The sequence below is a fragment of the Hermetia illucens genome, chromosome 4 (genome assembly GCF_905115235.1).
Source record: "Hermetia illucens chromosome 4, iHerIll2.2.curated.20191125, whole genome shotgun sequence".
NCBI lineage: Eukaryota > Metazoa > Arthropoda > Insecta > Diptera > Stratiomyidae > Hermetia > Hermetia illucens.
Window position 1 is genome coordinate 70,375,813 of NC_051852.1, and position 19,046 is coordinate 70,394,858.

General features: G+C 40.9%; 1 protein-coding gene across 1 annotated transcript in view; it reads left to right on the plus strand.

Moving 5' to 3' along the window:
• The window catches only part of LOC119655191, a 64,534-nt gene that overhangs the window by 41,421 nt on the left and 4,067 nt on the right, over window positions 1–19,046 (plus strand). Inside the window, exon 3 of the mRNA XM_038060959.1 lies at window positions 11,612–11,775. Within this exon, the coding sequence (XP_037916887.1) occupies window positions 11,612–11,775 (164 nt within the window). The remainder of the gene's footprint in view (window positions 1–11,611; window positions 11,776–19,046) is intronic.

The window sequence follows — 19,046 nt, forward strand, 5'->3', positions numbered from 1 at the left end:
ACACTACTGTGATTTTTTCAGATTTTTCGGTTGGATAGGTCCTCAGACTTAACACAAAATCGCGTTACTTACCGTATGTAAAGGGAACAACAGTTTTTTTCGTGACAATCGGTCGGACAAGCCGTTTCCAAATAAATCGGGTCGGCAGACAGACAGACATCGAATTGATTCCACACAAAACCTTAAAAATGCCGTAAACTTCAATAAAGAGGGTTGATATGGGGCTGATAGAATTGTTACGTACGGTCAAGGTATTAATAAATATATGGTGAAAAATTCTTATTTGTATCTTTATTCATTCATCAAACAAAAAATTCCTGAAAAAGCGAAAAAAGGGTCTTCACAGAGGATGACATAATAGGCGTAGTTTGAAGGAAATCCAACTACTATTTACGAAGATTCCCTATTTAGAAACCCAAATTTGTATTTATAGAGTGAAGGAAATTGAAGTCCGGCACCGTCTTAAGAAATACAAAGGAAAGGGGAGCGTATATTTTTTTAAAAAATGTGGTCAAGAGGGGTATCATATGGCAGGTATTTTTCGAAACTGATCTCAATTCTGATACGGGGTGAAGTACATGAAAGTGAGACCTCAAAATGTGAGCCCCAAAAATTATATAGCGCGTTGACCATACCTACGAGCAATTGTTCGTGGTTACCTGCAATGCGCTTCAGCTTCCACCATGACTACCGGAGACGCCCGCACGCCTCCTTTACTGTTCTACCCCTAGTGCCTCTGAGGCAACCCACTCGTCATCGGCCAACTTTCCAGATTTCAGACAAAGCCGCGAAAGCGCATTTAGCGTTGTTAATGCGTCGTGCAACATCAAGTTCAGTGATCGATGCCTTCGATACCCATAGGATAGGAACAGTGTGATGGTCCGTCAGACTGACAATCTTGGTTTTAGATTAAGAAAAGAACTAGGTTTTTTCCCTTATTTGTAAATTTTCTATTTCCTTTAGCATAAACATTACTGTAAAAAATATGAATATAAATTCCAACGTAACCTTTGTTTTGTTGGTGTCTGTCTTCAGTCCAACTCTACTTGGCTCTCTTTCCAAATCCAGAGCCATTTGACCAAGGTCCATGACCCGGTGAGAGAGCCAATAGCTGTCTTCAGCGATGTCTAGGTGTTGGAGGAAAGATGTCATCCTCCACGTCCTCCAGATAAAGCAGCCGTGACAAGATGCAACCCTGGCGGACTACGCTTTGGACTTCCAAACCGCGTGACATCTTGCACCATCATATGCCGCTCTCATAAAGACTATTAATTTCACCGAAGTGCTCCTCCTGCGCAAATTCATGGAGAGCAAGTGCAACGAAAATCTAAACTCTGCGTGTTGCTCTGATATGGGCAATGCAGCAAGACCCGGAGCGGAAACCTGCCTTTCTCTGGCGTTGAGACACGAGTTGTGGCACGAGTGGAAACAGTAGATCCGGAATAACCTCAGGTGGAGCGATAAATAACTCTGCAGGGAGACCGTTTAGCCCAGCGGCTTTACTCCGTTTGTGTGCAGTGATAGCCATTCCATCTTCAAGAGGAGGAGCCTCACCAGGTGTGATACGGTTAAGAATCGTGTTGAAGTGTTCTTTCTACCTGTTCTGTTGCTCGTCATCGTAGATTAGGCGACCGTTGACGTCCTTCACAAGACCATCGAAAAATTTGCGACCACATGCACCCTCTTCCGTAATGCGGTCTATGCCCAGCGCAGTGGTCAATAAAGCATAAAACCGTTTTCGTTCATCGATCCGTTTCTACGATTCCGCAGTCAGACAGCTCTTATGAAGCCTCTTCGGGACGTCGCCGACGATTTGCGTAGCACCTGAGAAAAGAGAATATTTGATGGAGCTCAATGCTCATCGATATTCTCAGGCGGGTTACTCAGTATATCTGCCATCGGATCAACAGGATAGCTAATCACATATAAGGTCCGAGCGTACCATAAAAGAATATATAAGCTGTGAACTACTGAAGGAAACACCGAGTTTAATTTTCAAATGTGATCTTTATTAGACGAGTATCTTCTTTGAATGTTCTTTACAGACTAATTACAAATTCATACAATGAGTTACGTTTATTACCTGATCTCATCCGCAATTTTATTGTGTTGACCCAACGTCTGGTTTTTTGGATTTTTCCAGAAAACGTTGCAATTGTTTCCAGACAACGGTATTATGTTTCTGGGATTCCAGTATTTGATTATTTTTGGATTCAGACGCTGAGATATACATAGCTTCCCCCGTTTGCCCTTAAATTCTCCTGAATTCGATTTTGTACGATATTCGGTTTTAAGTTCCTTTTGTTTTGGAAAACAAATTGCTATGCCGAAAATTACCGGTATTATTATCAATATTAAATTTATGTTTATTCCAATATTTACTTTATTATGAACTTATAATTATTGATTTCATGTGTTGTTAATATTACAGTGGCGGAAAAAACGTACTCGAAGTTTTTAAAAATGTTTTCCGTTAAAAAGCGAATGTAGTTTTAATATTTATGTTATGTTATATATGATTTTGTAGCTTATCTTATATTGAATTAGATGTGTAATTTCAATTTCTTTATTGCCATTTTCGTCAATTTTTTTGTTGAAAAAAAAACATATTCCAAATAATTTTCGTAGTTTACTGTTGATTTATTGTGTTATTAGAAAACAATTGCCCGAGAAACTGAACCTGTTTATCGTAAAATGGGTACAAAAGGCTATAGTTAGAGGGTAGTTGCTAAGGAACACAGCATCTCGCAGTTCGACTTCGTGACACGAAGCTCGTTGTAAGAGAGAAGTGTAGTGGACATCCGATAAAATCAATTGAGGCCCAATTGACCGTATTGTGTGAAAACATTCGTTTAAAATGGTGTCCTCATGTCGCAGGTTAGGACAACTCGTGGAAGTTGTGAGTCCACGACAGGTACGGCTAGAATTATTTTGCGATGGATAAGAGATTATCAGGTAATTTCAATTTTCTGGGGTCACAGGTTTTATTGATAATGATATGATTATCATTTTCGATTAGTTTGCATTTCTCATTGTATATTTAATATTCACTAATATTAAGTTCATTAAAATATTTGTGATCCTCGTAACTGTTTATATGACAATGTTAATTATGGTAAAAACTACTTTTTGTAATGGTTTTCTCTACATTGATTATTAGGTATTGAAAGTACTGTTACAAACTTTTCTGGAATATTGACCGCAAAAATTAGTGCATTTTCCTGAGCTTCAACACGTAGTTTTTAAGGTTTGATGTGGAATGAAACCTTCTGTCTGTCTCTTTGTCACACTCGGTTTACTCAGGAACGTCTAAACCATTTGTCACGAAATTTGGTGAGAATGTGTGATGTGTGAATCCCTTTACATGAAGCGGGTGGCATCATTTTTAACTTTGTTTTTTTTTTCTTTTGCATAGAGTATTGTCGTTTGGGGTAATTAGTACTTTTCAAATTGATGATAGTTTTGATACCGGGTGGAACATAGGGGAATGAGGGCTTAAAATGTGTACCCCAAAAAGTGTAACAGGTCTCATTCTTAAAACTTATCTAGCCGAAACATCTGAAAAAACCACAATGGTGCATCCATACGGAATCTAGGCCCCAAAATACATCCCATTCCCATTGCACCTGCTTAAATAATAATAATAGTATATAACCATAATTATGGGAGAAATGCATGCAATTATGAGCGAATAATTGCAGTTGCTATAAATAGATATTTTAGACTTAGATTATCCGAGCAATGCCCTTGAGGGATTTCAAGAATTATTCTTTTTCGAACATAAGAGGTATTTTGTTGTATAAAAGTTATTGGATGGTTTCTTGAAATCAATTCTTCAATGCTACAGCTGAATACTCCGCAATCGTTGTTATTGTCTTGCTTCGGGGTATCTGTGGCAAATTAAGATGTATCGAAGACTGTTCCTCTTTTCTCTAATGATTCCTTCTGTAAGTTTTCCTCTAGTGTGTTCAACGCTTCTGGGTTTGTTCCTTTCAATGAGTGGTAGTATTTTAGTTTTTGTTTCTGGAAATCGGACCAGATGGACCGCATTGTGCGAACATTGTTCCCCAGACACCCTGTACGGGATGATGTAAATAGCGGGAAAGCGTCGTGGATTGTCCCCTTTTCACAATGAGAGAGCTCAAAGAAGCGGTTCTCACTATGAAAAACAGGAAGGCGCCAGGTCCTGATGTTACACGAATTTTTCTCAGAAACGGTTTTAGCGATCGACATCAAATTTGGTGAAAAGGTGGCAACTGTGAACGCTCACTTATACAGTGATTTACATCATTCTACGTCGAATTTAATTTTTTTTCATCAAATGTCGCGTGGAATATCAAAGAAAAGGTCTTGGTTAATATTTTTCGAAGTCGGTTATAGTTTTGTTGGAAAAGCGGAGGTTGGGGGGGGGGGGGATGGATGCGATCTTTTCTTCATGCCCCTATTCTCAGAAACTACCCAGCCGGAAAATCTGACTAAAAACCAAGAGGCTGTTGTTATGTAAAGCCTAAGTTCCGAAATATCATCCATACCTATATCTGTTCAAATAAAGTTAATAGTACTATATTACTACAATTGTTAGTAATTAGCTACAAGGCCCCCCTTAAGTTCATCCTAGAATTGCAGTAATATAGACTATAACATAAAGCAAGATCCTACCAATTTTAGTGGAAATCGCATTATTACTAACAAGGTAATAATAGGTCAAAATTGGCGCTTCTATGCAAATTCTAAGACTTTGAATGTGAGTATCACGCGAAAGTGGATATTCTCACAATATATATCACATGTTAGGTACTAATGGGACAAATGTTCACTCAAATGTTTTTATAAAAGAAATACACTCAACCTTTCATACCTAAAGGGTCCAACTTCCAGTTTCCCGACTTGTTATTCTTTTATACTCGGGTTCTATACAGATATCTTCAAACCATCTAGTTGTATGATAATTATTTCAATAATGTCACTTATATCATGCAAATATATTATTTTATCATAGAGAGTGCCTTATGAAACTTCCATAATTCCGAAATTGATCATTTCTCCCACGGAACCATTCTCGGAAACTACCCATCCGAACAATTTGAAAAAAATCAGGAGGCTACCACTTTATGGTGCCTAGCCTCCGAAATACCCTCCATACCGATATCTGTTCAAAGTTAATAGTATATTATTATAATTTTTAGTAATTGGCTGCAAAACCCCCTTAAGTTGATCCTAGCCCCACGAAATATCACGCGAAAGTGGATATTCTCACATAATATATGCAAATCGTCCATCATCCTGTAAATTTCAAACGGTTCCGTATCAGGTTTGAATCTCAATTTTAATGCTGCTTTAATCTTTTCCCGATTATCAGCTTCATGGAGGTTAATTACCGCTTCCTTCGCTGGTTCCTGAATTTCGTTCTAGGTGCTATTTTCCACAACTATAGATTTTCGATCTTACCTGTAAACACATTTATGTGATGGATTTCTTTTAAAATTCCTTTCGTGTGATCTGCGAGATGGTTCTTGCTTAACGAAAGTTGATATATTGCTTCCGCAAGTTTACTAAATACGTCGTTTCTATTTATCACCAGTTGTTGCACTGCTTCTACTAATTGAGCGTATTCTGCCTCCCTCCTGTTTAATTTCCATTTCTCCCGTTCCCTGATTTCTTCTAGCAAAGACAGTCAATTCGTATCTTCTCGCCTTCCTTCCCAGCTTTCAAATTTTGGAAAAGGGTTAAACGGGAAACACAAGATACATGCGTAATGGGCGCGAGAAAAGTTCTGATCCGCACGCAGTTTCAATGTACAATCAAGATTTCAGGTCGGCAAAGTTCGCTCCACGTCGACAAGGCTCGTTTTGATGACAGACTACGTCTACGACGCAAGTTGGCGACGCTTTTCGTTTTCGGCTGTTACTTTTCAATGTAATTAATTCGAATGAATTCTCTTTTAAGGTTTTGTGTAAAGTAAAACCTTATTAAAAGCGATTCACTGTCACACACACTTTTCTCCAAAACGGCTAAAGGGATTCGAACAAAATTTGGTGGACAGATAGGAACTATGAAATCCCACAGTGGCGAGTGGCATAAATTTAGGTGCAGTTTAAAGGGAACTCCCTATACATGCAAAGGGGGGATTTAAAAAAAATTTCACCGGATATAGAAATGAAAGATCTCGCTTTGTACTTTCCAAAACTGACATTATTTTTGGCGAGAATTGCGAAGTGCGTGAGTAAGGAGTCAAAATGTACGCACATAAAGTGAGACAGGACTAATTTTCGGAAACTACCCATCCCAAATATCCGAAAAAAACTCAAGAAAGTGCGCTTAGATTAAATCTAGGCCATTCCGATATCTGCTCAAATAAACTTACCAATAGTATATTACCAACTTTTAGAAATCATCCTAGGAGTACTAAATTGCACCGGTATAGAGACCAGTATCGTGCATACGCATGCCAAGTTTCATGAAAATCCAACTATTAGTGTCAAAACGATAGCAGTTCAAACTTATCAATTTCGTGTGAATTAACAGCATCCTAAGCCATACAAATAATGTGATGTCATAATTAACGAGAATAATTGACATTCAAGTGAAATATTAAAATTCCATTCATGAAGAATCTGTTTCTCAGAATGTGAAGCGTATGAGGTAGACTATTATCAATACAGGGCTTTCCATCAAATGATTTATTTAAATCGTTTCCTAAAAAAATTTAAGGAATGGAATTTTTAGCTATGTAAAACGAAGCTGTCGAGCACTCATCGACCCTCACATCTTCTTTTTCTTCAGCCTTTATTCCGTTCACAAGTGGGGTCGACGCATCGTGATCGGTTTCGCCATTTGGCTCTATCAAATGCCTGATCAGGATGTAATCGCGAGACTTTTAAATCCCCATCCCGCGTGTCAAGCCGCCGTTGTTTTGGCCGGCCATTTGGTCGCTTACCATTCACTTCGATGTTCAGACCATTATTGGTGAGTGAATTCTCGTTAGCGGGAATTACGTAACCACACCATCGAAAACGCCTCTCGCAGTTTTCCACGATCTATGCAACCCCATATCGATCGCAAATATCCTCATTTCGGATGTGATAAAAACGTGTCACGCCACTAGTCCAGTGGAACATCTTAGTCCCCATTACCGCAAAACGCCATTCATTGTCTTTTACAGTAGGCTAACACTCAGAAGTGTAGAGACACGGCGATCACAAAGAACATCACTTGTGGAATGACACTTCATTCAGATTGCGTTAATGAGTGAAGCAATTTCATTACGGAGTTCTCCATTGTCTGATAGCATTGACCCAAAATATTTAAATCGTTTAGTTCTGGGTAGGTCACCGCCGCTGACAGAACTGAGCGATTTAAATATCTCGAGTCAATGCTATCGGCCAATGGAGAACTGCGTTATGCTCCTCACATAAGAAAACACAAAACCTTTTATACCTGAAGCGCCAAGATTTCGGTTTCCCGAGTTGTTTTATGAATGGAAGCGACGGAGCTAATGCAAGTGACATTAATAATTAGCACTTGCAACGCAAATAGTGCCTTCCGCAGTTCTCGAAACGAATTCATTCAAATTAACTATATTCAAAAGTAACAGCCGAAAATGAAAAGCGCCGCCAAATTGCAAATGACGTGCAGTGTCAACAAACTATTATCTGTCACGCATCGCAAAAGTTCAGTTTTCCGAACTTTTTTGTGTGCCGCATTACTCTTCGGACTTGCTATACATATATTGCTTCATAGAATGAACTTCATTTGACAGCTCTCCCACTGTGTACATACGCTTTCATTCCGGTGTTGTCTCCGTTTTATCCCCTTTTTTAACACTTTTCTTTTATTGTGTTTGTATTGTAAAGCAAGAGTGTGTGGCAGTTTCACCAGTTATTTTAAACAGATCTTGGTAACACTGGCAATTTATTATTTTTGCTATTAATTTATGTAGTCGACACGGTCCACTTCCCATACCGATTGTCGCGTTTGCCGATTGAATACCGGATTATTCTTCCTGATTTTACCAGTTTTTCGACCGTAGATTTAAAATGCACGTTAACTATTGTAATTTTTCTCCACTGCGCCAATCACGTATATGGTCCGACGGTACCGTGAAAAAAAATATCAACTTTGAACTAATGAAAGAAACACCGAGTTTAATTTTTAGATATGATCTTTATTAAGCGAGTATCTTCTTTGAATGTTAATTACAGGCTAATTACAAATTCATACAATGATTGTGTGATTTTTCCAGAAAACGTTGCAGTTGTTCCCAGACAGCGATATTATGTTTCTGGGATTCTAGTACTTCATTATTTTTGGATTCAGACGCTGAGGTATACATAACTAGCTCTCTCACTCTCGAGCGACAGCTAGGTCATACAAGCGGTCGATGTTGAACTGAGGGGGTCGTAGCTTTCCAATCCTGCGAAAAGCGGCCGACAGGAATCTTACAGTTAGAAGTCTACAGAAACCGGCTCGAGCGTGCACACATTCTAGAAATTAATCACAGTCCGTTTTCGATAGCCAAAGTTCTCAACCGTGAGTTTAGTCCGTATCTGGGCAGCTATTAACGCTTCGGTAGCAATTTCAAAAATTTGCAGGTTGCTAGCCCACAACTGTAGAGTTAAGAGTTACATGTTTGCTATATAGTGCATTTGTTACCTAACTGCATTATCTCCTCAGCAAGAATACCGACTCGAGGCTAGATGTTGACTATTCAGTTCGATGTTGCCAGTGTTTGTATACTTCTGTTTAAAGTTGCGCTCTATAATCTGCCTTGGTCGTCGTTAACACCTAGCCAGTAGCCGCAGATGGTCGGTCCTTTTGAGTCTGATGATTGCCACATTTAACTTTTTTGTTCATCTCCACAACTGTAATGTCCAAATTGATTTCAGTATTGATTGTACTTAGAGCCAACGCGACTTTCGGAAATTGTAGAACGAGATGTTCACAATTTCAAATATAGCCTGAACGGTACTACAGTTCTCCAGTTTAGCTCTGCGTTGCAGGCTGATCACATACCGAGTGATAATCTGCTTGATTACTTTGTCTCATGTGTAGAGTTAACTTCCATATTTAGAAGAGTAAACAATAATAGATCACCCGGTATGGATGGCATTCCCAACGTGGTCCTCAGGCATTTACCAGACATTGCCATTCGTAATTATTGCATTTTGTTCAATAATTTATTGAACAATTCCTTCTTTCCAGGACAATGGAAGAAAGCTCGAGTATTCCCGATTTTAAAGAGAGGAAAAGATTCATCCAGCCCTCAAAGCTACCGGCCAATCAATTTGCTGCCTAACATCAGCAAGCTGTTTGAGGTTTTGGTATTTAAAGCCTTGAACGGGGCTATCGAGAAGAAGGAATTATTGCCGAACGCGCAATTCGGATTTCGATCTGGACATTCGGCAATACATGCAATAACGAAGGTAACGTCTGATATTTGCTGGCGGATTAACAATGGTGAGTGCGTGGGCGCTTGCCTTGTAGACATGGAGAAAGCCTTTGATACCGTCTGGTTGGATGGACTGATTTTCAGGCTCCTGAAGAATGAGTTTCCCCGCCACCTCGTAGCGATGATGTGTAGTATGCGGTATGGCAAGTGCTTTGTCATTACGGACGGAAATTTCACTACTAGCAGAGAATTTCATGTTTTGAATGGATTACAGCAAGGGACAGTGACTGCGCCTACACTTTTTGCGGTATTTGCCGGCGAATTACTAAACTCTTTCCATTTCAATAAATCTCCTAAAAGGTCGTTGGTTGCTTTTGCTGACGATCTGATAGCCTACACAGCACACAAGAAGGTAACTGAGGTGCAAGTTGAACTTCAGAAGTTGTTCAATGATATTAAGTTCTTCACGAACAGTTGGCGGATGAAAATCAATACGCAAAAGTGTGAAACGATTCTGTTTCGAAATTCCTTGGCGTATGCCAGTAGGAACTTGAAAAAGAATTGTTCTGAGCGCATTCCTCATAAGTGCGTTAGATACCTGGGTGTGCGTCTTGACGAGCGTCTCCAATTTAACGAACACGTTAAAGTCGCGCTAGAAAGCGCTCGCAGGGCATTCATGTCTCTTCGAAGACTCTTTTATGCTCCACATCTTAGCCGGAAGGTTAAGATTATTTGCTATCTTACTTTGGTTAGACCGGTGCTCACCTATGGGTGTGCTATCTGGTTTAATTTGAGTGCTAGCCAAATGGAAAAAATAAGGACCTTTGAAAGGAAATGTCTGCGTGCTTGCACGGGGCTTAATAAGACGGCTTCGTCAAACTATGAGCACTATGTAACTAATGAAGTGATGTACGCAGCTGCTGCTGTGCCAAGAATCGACACAGTTATCGTCAGATTGATTCAGAATCATCTAGTGCGATCTACTTCGCATGGTGAGAACCCTTGGGTTTCGCAGCCGTTCTACCCAAATGATAGGTATTGCGAGAAAACTCTCACGACAGGCTTCATTCCTTGCGAAGCGTTCGTGTATCTTGACAGGAATGGTCTAATTCTTGATTCTGCCGGTGATCCGGTTATGTATCATATAGATAGACGGGCTACGGACAAAAGAATAGAATTCCCCCCGAATTTGACAGTGGGGGCTCCGGGATTCGACTGGAGATACTCCAGAGCGAGAGCAATTGATATTAAGCGGGGTGAAAAAGAGAAATCCTGGTACTGGTGGCTGCGGGATACCGGTTAGCGGTAGCCATGCTCAGTTCTCCCATTTGTTCCTTGGTGGGGCTTTGTAAATATATTGAACGGGTGCTGATTTTGCCTCCAGTTGTAACTTATACATACATATGTTATTATTCTTTGTTTCTTTGTAAATATTCTGCTGTTATTATTACCTTTTCTCTCTATAGATGTTATTGTAGAAAACAAGAAAAAATATATAATTATGACAGTTTTAAGAACAATAATTTAAGTTAAAAGTATCAAGCAGCAAAAGTAAGTTATTTTTATTATTTTAAAAGATGGTATTGTATTGTTCATTTTTCCAACCTATATATTATTGTTACCTGCTTCTTAAAAATAAAAAATGATTTTAAAAACATAAAAAAACATTGATTGTATTTGTCCGCGTTTTTTGGTAAGTGGGGTTTCCACGTCAGTAATCCCTCTAGGCAGACAACTAGAAGTTTGTCTGTTTTTAATCACTTGATGCTAATACCGGAATACCATTGATTTTGATGAGATAGCAGGATAGTTTTTTTACGCAAATTGTTTGATTTTTGGCTGCTTTTATTTAACTATTGTATTTTGTTTTGTTTGTTAATATATATTTTGTGAGAGACTAGATTTTTGTCTGCTATTTCTAGTCTAGCCTAAAATTGATAGGGTAGCTTCCTCCAAACTACAATTTTTACTTTAAATGTAAAAATATATTTCGGCAGCGACTTACCCCATTCATCAGCCTAGCCAGCTAAGTAGCTTTGGTTTCTGTGAGTTGAATGTTAATTAATTGTTAGCATGGTAACTTTCATTGAGCTGGCAAGCGATCGTGTTCGATGAAAGCTTCCCCATGATTCTAAAAAGTCTGTAGAAGTTGCAATTTATTTTAGTATTAGACACTCAATTAAACTTTGTTATATGATAGTTCGTCCTTTTTCTATATTTCAGGGAAAATCGAACGCTATGTGATAACGTCCCTCAAAAGGAAACCTTCAGGAGAAACAGAGACAAAGACTTCGAAGTGCTATTTTTGTGTTGTCAAGATGATATGTGTAATCATGTCGATAGTCCAGCCAATCAAAAACTTACTATGGAGCTGAGTGATCAGAAAAGTAAGAAATAAAATATGAAATGTTTAATTTTTTTTTAAATCCCAGTAATATTTTTTTATATGTAATTCAAAATAGGTATAGTGAGGTTCACTTGTTTTTTCATGCTAACGAATAAAGAAGTTAATAGGTTTTTTTACAAAAGAAATTTTATAAATTTTTAACAGCACACCCAATTAATTTTCTTTAATTATTAGCTTTGATCCAATCTACTGTCGTACTGTCCTCTCTATTTCTCCTGTTGCTCCTAAAAGAAACGGTTTTAGAAGATGTGAAAAACCGCTGTGCTTTTTTGGGCTTTTTCAATAAGGTTTCTGTTGAGTGTAAACTACTCATTTTGTCATACATATGTTAAAGACTCGTGAGATATAGTGGAGTTAACAAAATTTCATCTTCGCGAAAGAAATTAATTTTTTTAGAGAGATTAAATTTTTACTTCATCTGAATGAAACTGAATTTTTAACAACCGATCTTAATGAAAAGGCCACTATCACTGTCAATGGCAACGACATGCAGAAAACTGAGCGATTTAAATATCTCGAATCAATAATATAAACCAATGGCGAACAGCGTTGTAAAATTGCTTCACCTTTTAGCACAACTAGCATTTCACACAGGGCGTTCTTTGTGATTGACACATAAACGAGTGCCACCGACTCCCAGTGGCCCTCTATAGTTCTGAGTGCTGGCCGACTATCAAAGACAATGAACGACAGACAGAAGACAGTGACGGAGGAGGCTTTGATCACATCCGAAGTAAGGATATCCGCAATGAATATGGAATTGCATCAATCTTGGAAAAATTACAAGAAAATCATCTTCAATGGTATGAACCTGTAATCCGCGCTGATAAAAACTCATTTGCCAAAATTTGTTTGAATTCGAAGCCGACCGGAAACGACCAAAAAACCAGCTGAAATATCGTTGGTCTTAAATGATAGATTTTGATTTGAAAGCCTCTTGACTCCGCTTCTGAATGGTACAAAGGCTGAAGAAGAAATTTACTCACGTATTTGCGAGTCTCTAAAATCATATAGAAACACAAGGCTAAAAACAAACCAACAGCAGAATGCGGCCGAAATGATACCATTACTTGTCTTTTTAGATTCTTTTCACGTAAAAGACTGTCTACCAAAGGCTAACTTGATGCGCAAGACGACCAGGTCAAACAAGGTTTATAAAAACTTTCTGAAGTCCAAAAAAACGATGGGAAGTATTAGTGAGGATATTGGATTTCTAAAAAGATGCAACATGTGTGAAGTAACTCCAAAAATCCACACAATAACAATGTCGACGGTATTACTGAACGCAGGAAAACAAAGAAACAAAAGGGCGAGGGGGGTCATTTTACAAAGCATCAAGTCTCTCGTCAAAGGGTAGTATAGGTCCCAGGGCGAAACGTGGATTGGTACCCACGATGGAGCATAAAACCTGGAAAATGCCTGCTGAACCAACACCAACAGCTCTACTACCAAACCCCACCTCCACCTCCACGTGGTGACCGCTGGGATTTCTTTCTCAACGAAAAGCTGCAGACGGAGAAGGATGAAGGCCAGTCTGCCGCGCCTAAAAACGGGACAAATTGTACCAACTGGTCCTCCAGGTCGGGGGTTGGTTAGGGCTGACAACCCTACACGGAAAACAACTTGTTACGAAACCACAACAAGAGCCTCGGACTGGACGGATTACACAACGACGAACCCGGCAACGACAACGGACTAACGATTTGCGCATTTTCTCATGGAACGTATGCTCCCTGTACAGAGATGAAGCTGGATAAGCAGCTAGCCGATATCCTGTCCCAATATAGGGCTGATGTAGCAGCGTTACAGGAGATGCGTTGGACAGGAACCGGTTTCCTGGAGAACAGCCGCTACACCGTCCGTATTCAGGCGATACGTTGGCTACCATAGCTTACACGAAAATACAAATGATAACGGACTGCGGATTATTCAATTAGCAGGGCCACACGAAATGGTTGTTGGGAGTACCTGGTTTGCGCGGAAAGCGGTTCACAAATATACGTGGGCCTCTCCAGACGGGACCACTTTCAACCACATTGACCATATAGGGGGGGGGGGGGGGGGGGGGGGCAATAAAGACTCGGATCACTATCTCGTTGGCATGGTGCTCCGAGCTCGAATAACAATACCACCTAGAATCCCCTCTGACAATCAGGTGAGAGTTAACACTGAAGCCATCCACAACACAGCCCTCCGCAACACCTATAAGAGGGAGATGGATGCCGCAATGACCGCAGTCAACAGAGGACCTGGAGATGAAGCACCAACAAATGATCTTCACAACCACCTGAAGAACGTTATCATGGATACGGCCACAAACATACTTGGCCCCAGTCGCAAAAGGAGTCGGAACGGTTGGTTTGACGATGAATGCCAACGGAACGGAAGAATGTCGCATACCGAGTAATGTTGCATTCTCAAAGAACGCGGGCACGTGCAGAGACTTATCACGAACTCCGTCGAGCGGAGAAACGATTTCACAGACGGAAAAAGGAAGCCTGGGAGAACCAACAAGTGTGTGAACTAGAAAAGTACAAGGAGCAACCGCACCAGGCATAGAAGGCGGAAGTTTTACCAACAAGTCAGTAGGATGAAGCCTTATACACCTCGATACTCATCCTGCCGAGACAAAGAGGAAAATCTAATTTCCGACAGAATGGGCATATTGGAGCGATGGGCTGAGAACTTTGATGAGCTACTGAACAACCAGAACATCGGCGAGTTGGAGGTCCCGCCAACTGAAGACGACGGACAAATACTGCCACCACCAAGTTTAGGAGAAACATTCCGTGCAATTCAGCGGCTAAAAAATCATAAGTCGCCAGGAGCGCCAGGAGGCGACCAGTTACACCAAGTGGTTCATCAACTTGTGCTCAAGGTATGGAACAGCGAATCAATGCCTGACGATTGGCAACGAGGCATTATCTGTCTCATACATAAAAAGGGAGATATCACACAGTGAAGCAATTATAGAGGTATCACGTTGCTGAGTACCATCTATAAGATATTCTCCGCTATCTTGCTAGGCCGGATAGCCCCATATGCCCAGAACATCATTGGCCCATACCAAAGAGGCTTCACTCCAGGCAAATCAGCAAGAGATCAGATTTTCTCTGTGCGGCAAGCGATGGAAAAACTATTGGAATATGGACAACAGTTGCACCATCTATTCATCGACTTTAAAGCCACCTATGATAGCATAGCCAGGGTAAAACTGTACACGGCCATAAGAGAATTCGGTATCCCAACCAATGGGCGAGGCCATATAAAAGCAGCAGGATCACTCTCAAGACCATTCTACATCAACAACAGTTTACGACAAGGAGATGCCCTATCATGCGTCCTCTTTAACCTGGCGCTCGCGAAAAGTGATCCGTGATGCTGAGATAAATGCAAGAGGTACGATCTTCTTTAAGTCCATCCAACTACTGGCCTATGCTGACGATATCGACATCTTGGGAAAAACCACCCGAGACGTACAAACTGCCTTCATCCAGATCGAGCAGGCGGCGCGAGATCTTGGGCTGCACATCAATGAAGGCAAGACAAAATATATGGTGGCAACGTCAGCACCGAAGACGAACCAACCAACAACATCAAACCGCACTGGTCAAACACGAAGAAGAATAAGGATAGGAGAATACAACTTTGAGATCGTTGACAATTTCTCCTATCTGGGGTCGAAAATCACAACCGGTAAAAGCTATGATGATGAAATCCGCGCACGGTTGTTGTCAGCCAACAGAGCCTATTTCAGCTTACAAAAACTGTTCCGCTCGAAACGTCTCACCGCCAAAGCTCTTACTGTACAAGACTATGATCTTGCCAGTCCTCATGTATTCCTCGGAAATTCGGGTTCTTAGTAAGAAAAATTGCGAACTCTTGGCCGCGTTCGAGAGAAGAATCCTCCGAAGAATTGTTGGCCCCCTACAAGAGGATGGACGATTCCGTAGCCTAGACAATGACGAAATCTATGAGCGATACCATGACCGTCGGGTTGTGGATAAAATCCGGCCCAATAGGTTATGGTGGGCGGGTCACTTAATCCGTATGGATGAGGATGATCCCACCCAGAAAGTCTATAATGGCAATATCTATGGTAGAAAAAGAAGACGAGGCAGACCCTGCCTAGGATGGAGCGATGGCGTAGGCCACAACGCCAGACAGCTTTTAGGGATACGGAATTGGTGAACCTCGGCGCAAAACCGGGATGTCTGGAGTTCCTTATTAAGGCAGGCCTAGACCGGATACCGGTTGTTGCGCCGTTGATGATGATCAAGTCTCTATATGCAGGACTGGATATGAACACAACGCATATTTGGCTCTCTTCAGACTAACTCAAAGTATGATCGAGAGAAAGAGTAGTATGAATGAAATATTGGAGAAAATGAACAAAGTAGGAACAAACCTTTGTGGACAAAGATGTGAACCTCAAATATAACAGGAAGAAAAAGGATGTATGCAGGACATACTGTACCTGATGAAATCACAGAAAGGAAAAGCCCAACCCCAAAACCCTAAATAACCATAAGAGGATGTTTGAAGAACTCAACAAAAAAAAACGGTTTATTATGTGCAAGCCGACAAAGGAAACGCGGTCGTCATAATGGACAAGCAGCAAGTAACAAAGACGCTGAAGGAAGACAAAATCTTTGAAGTAAGAAAGAATCCTCTCTTGCAATCCATCAAAAGAGTCAGGAAGGTCCTCAATCTCGGGCCCCAGAGTGCCAAATCCTACCCTGCCCAGAATGAAATGCTTCCCAAAAAATACACAAAGAAGACAATGAATTTACGGAAATCATAACATTCATGCAACAGATTGCATAGCTGCTCCTTAACGAGATTAAAAGGCTTGGAATGGACAGGTAAAAGATCTATCAAGAATAGCCAAGTGGTTAGCAAGAGACTGAGCAAAATAGGAGGAATACTGGAAGCTGAAAAGCCCTTTTCCCCAACATTAATCTTGCTCGAGGAATGGTACAACATTCAAAGGAGGAACGTAAAACTGTATAAGAAACTAGCAACCGTATGTATGAATGAGTCATATTTTAGGTTCAGGGATAAATTATGTAAATCAACTTCGCGAGCACCACTGATGACGTTTTCGCGATAGTAAAGAGACAGGACATGGAATCATCAACATTAGATTTATGATGGAAATCGAGCAAGGAGGGAAACTGCCTTTCCTGGCATCAAGATCATCAGGAAAGAAGATAAATTCGAATATATAGTCTACGGATAAGCAACAAATACGCAATGGACCATTGCTCTCAACTAGAACCACGACCCTGACTAGCAAATGGCAACATACAATACCATGATACGCAGGATGCTTACAATACCCATGAACAAGGACAACAGAACAAAGGACTAATAATAATAATCGTTGGCGAAACAATAAAAAAAAAACAAAGTTTTTCGGGATGTGATATACATGATATGATATACATATAACGTACCCCAGTCTGAATTTCCCTAAATAACAGAATGATAAATTCCCTGTTGTCATGAGGTAATATAAGTTGCGCGTCACGAGTTTTTTCTTAGTATGGAAGTTTTTTCGCATCACGTTTGCCGTTAACAGCGATAAAAATTCAAGTTTGGGTTTCGAATTAATGACAAATTCGATCCCAATTTCACTTTCACATTTTCAAAACTACCAACGAGACAGTCCGCACCGATATCTAGGATGACCAAAGGGAACATATTTGATCACGAGGGCAGAGCTATCCCAACGTGGAAAGTTGTTAAAGTTGAATATGCAGGTTCGCCAAGACTAAGTGCAGTTTTACTGAACTGTTGCATCAACATTTACCTGTCAAATATTCAGCTACCGGATACATGATACGTTTGGATTGCATCAGGATATAAATTCAATAAAAGTTTGAACAGACAGAGTTAAAATGGAAATAAAAAAATACAGTCACGCGCGTGAAGTGAGAAAATTCGAAACTCATGTGCTGCGATCGCGGAGGAAAGATCCACCACAGCTTCTTTCGCTTCAGGCGTCAGTTGTATGAAGCCTATCGTGCCTCCCGAACTAGGAGACGTCTCCTCATGGAAGGAACGCAGTCCGTCCTTGTCTATGGTGCGGAGGTATGGGCTGATGCCCTTGACAAGGAGGTGCATCGTGCTCAAGTCCAGAGTCGGGGAGCTTTGCGAGTGGTGTCTGCTTATCGCACCGTCTCCGAACCAGCTGTGATGGTGATTGCAGGAGTGATCCCCGTTGCCCTCCTTGCCAAGGAGCGCAAAGCTATCTATCGCCGTAAGGGCGAAAACTTAAGAGAAGTGGTTGCCCGTGAAGAACGTCAACGCACCCTTAACGAGTGGCAACTTTCTTGGCAAAATGAGCCAAACGGCAAGTGGACTGTGCGGCTCATCGACAAATTAGACCCATGGTTGAACAGAAAGCACGGTGAGATTGATTACTTCCTTACCCAACTTCTAAGTGGGCATGGAGGTTTTCAGTCTTACCTGCACAGGGTTGGGAAGGTGCGATCTCCTGATTGTGTGTTCTGCAATAGAGTGGCGGATGACGCTGAACACACCTTTTTCTCTTGCGAGAGGTGGGACGGCTTCGGCCAGCAGCTTTATACAGACACAGGGGAGCTCTCTCCAGACAACATTGTCAGAGAGATGCTGAAGAGCGCTGGCAGCAGGAATCGTATTGCGCATTATGTTCGGGCTCTTCTTACTACGAAGAAGATTGAACTCGACCGGCAGAGGGATCCCTGAACTAACAACTCCCTTCCTCCCCTCCCCTCCCGTTGGTGAAAGGAATTCCCTGACTTGAAGGCTCCCAAAGCCGGGAGAGCGGGAGGGCTAGCCCGAAGTAATGTGTCAAACGGTTCCAGGCTAGTTTTCTGATGACAGGGAGGTGTTTAGTTGGTAGTCCGCCAGCGTGCTGTTGCGGGAGTCCAACACTCTGTGCGTAAACGCATTCACCTACCCTACTCCCAAAAAAAAAAAAAATCGTGCCTCCCGGTCATAAAAAATAAAGATGCCCATTTCGTAATGAGTCCCACCCCACGATTAGCTAGGAAAGAGAAGAAGGTAACCGTCTTCAATGCAGGAATATTTTTCATGTTTGCGTAACTGCGACTCTGTGAAACTATCAAGCAGTCACATTTGCATAAATGATTATATACAACAAAATTTCTGAAAGATAATATGAAATAAATAAGCAAAGAGGAAGCTGCACTTACTTAAATGGTAAAGATAGTACCAGTTGGTAAGCTGTAATTGTTTAAC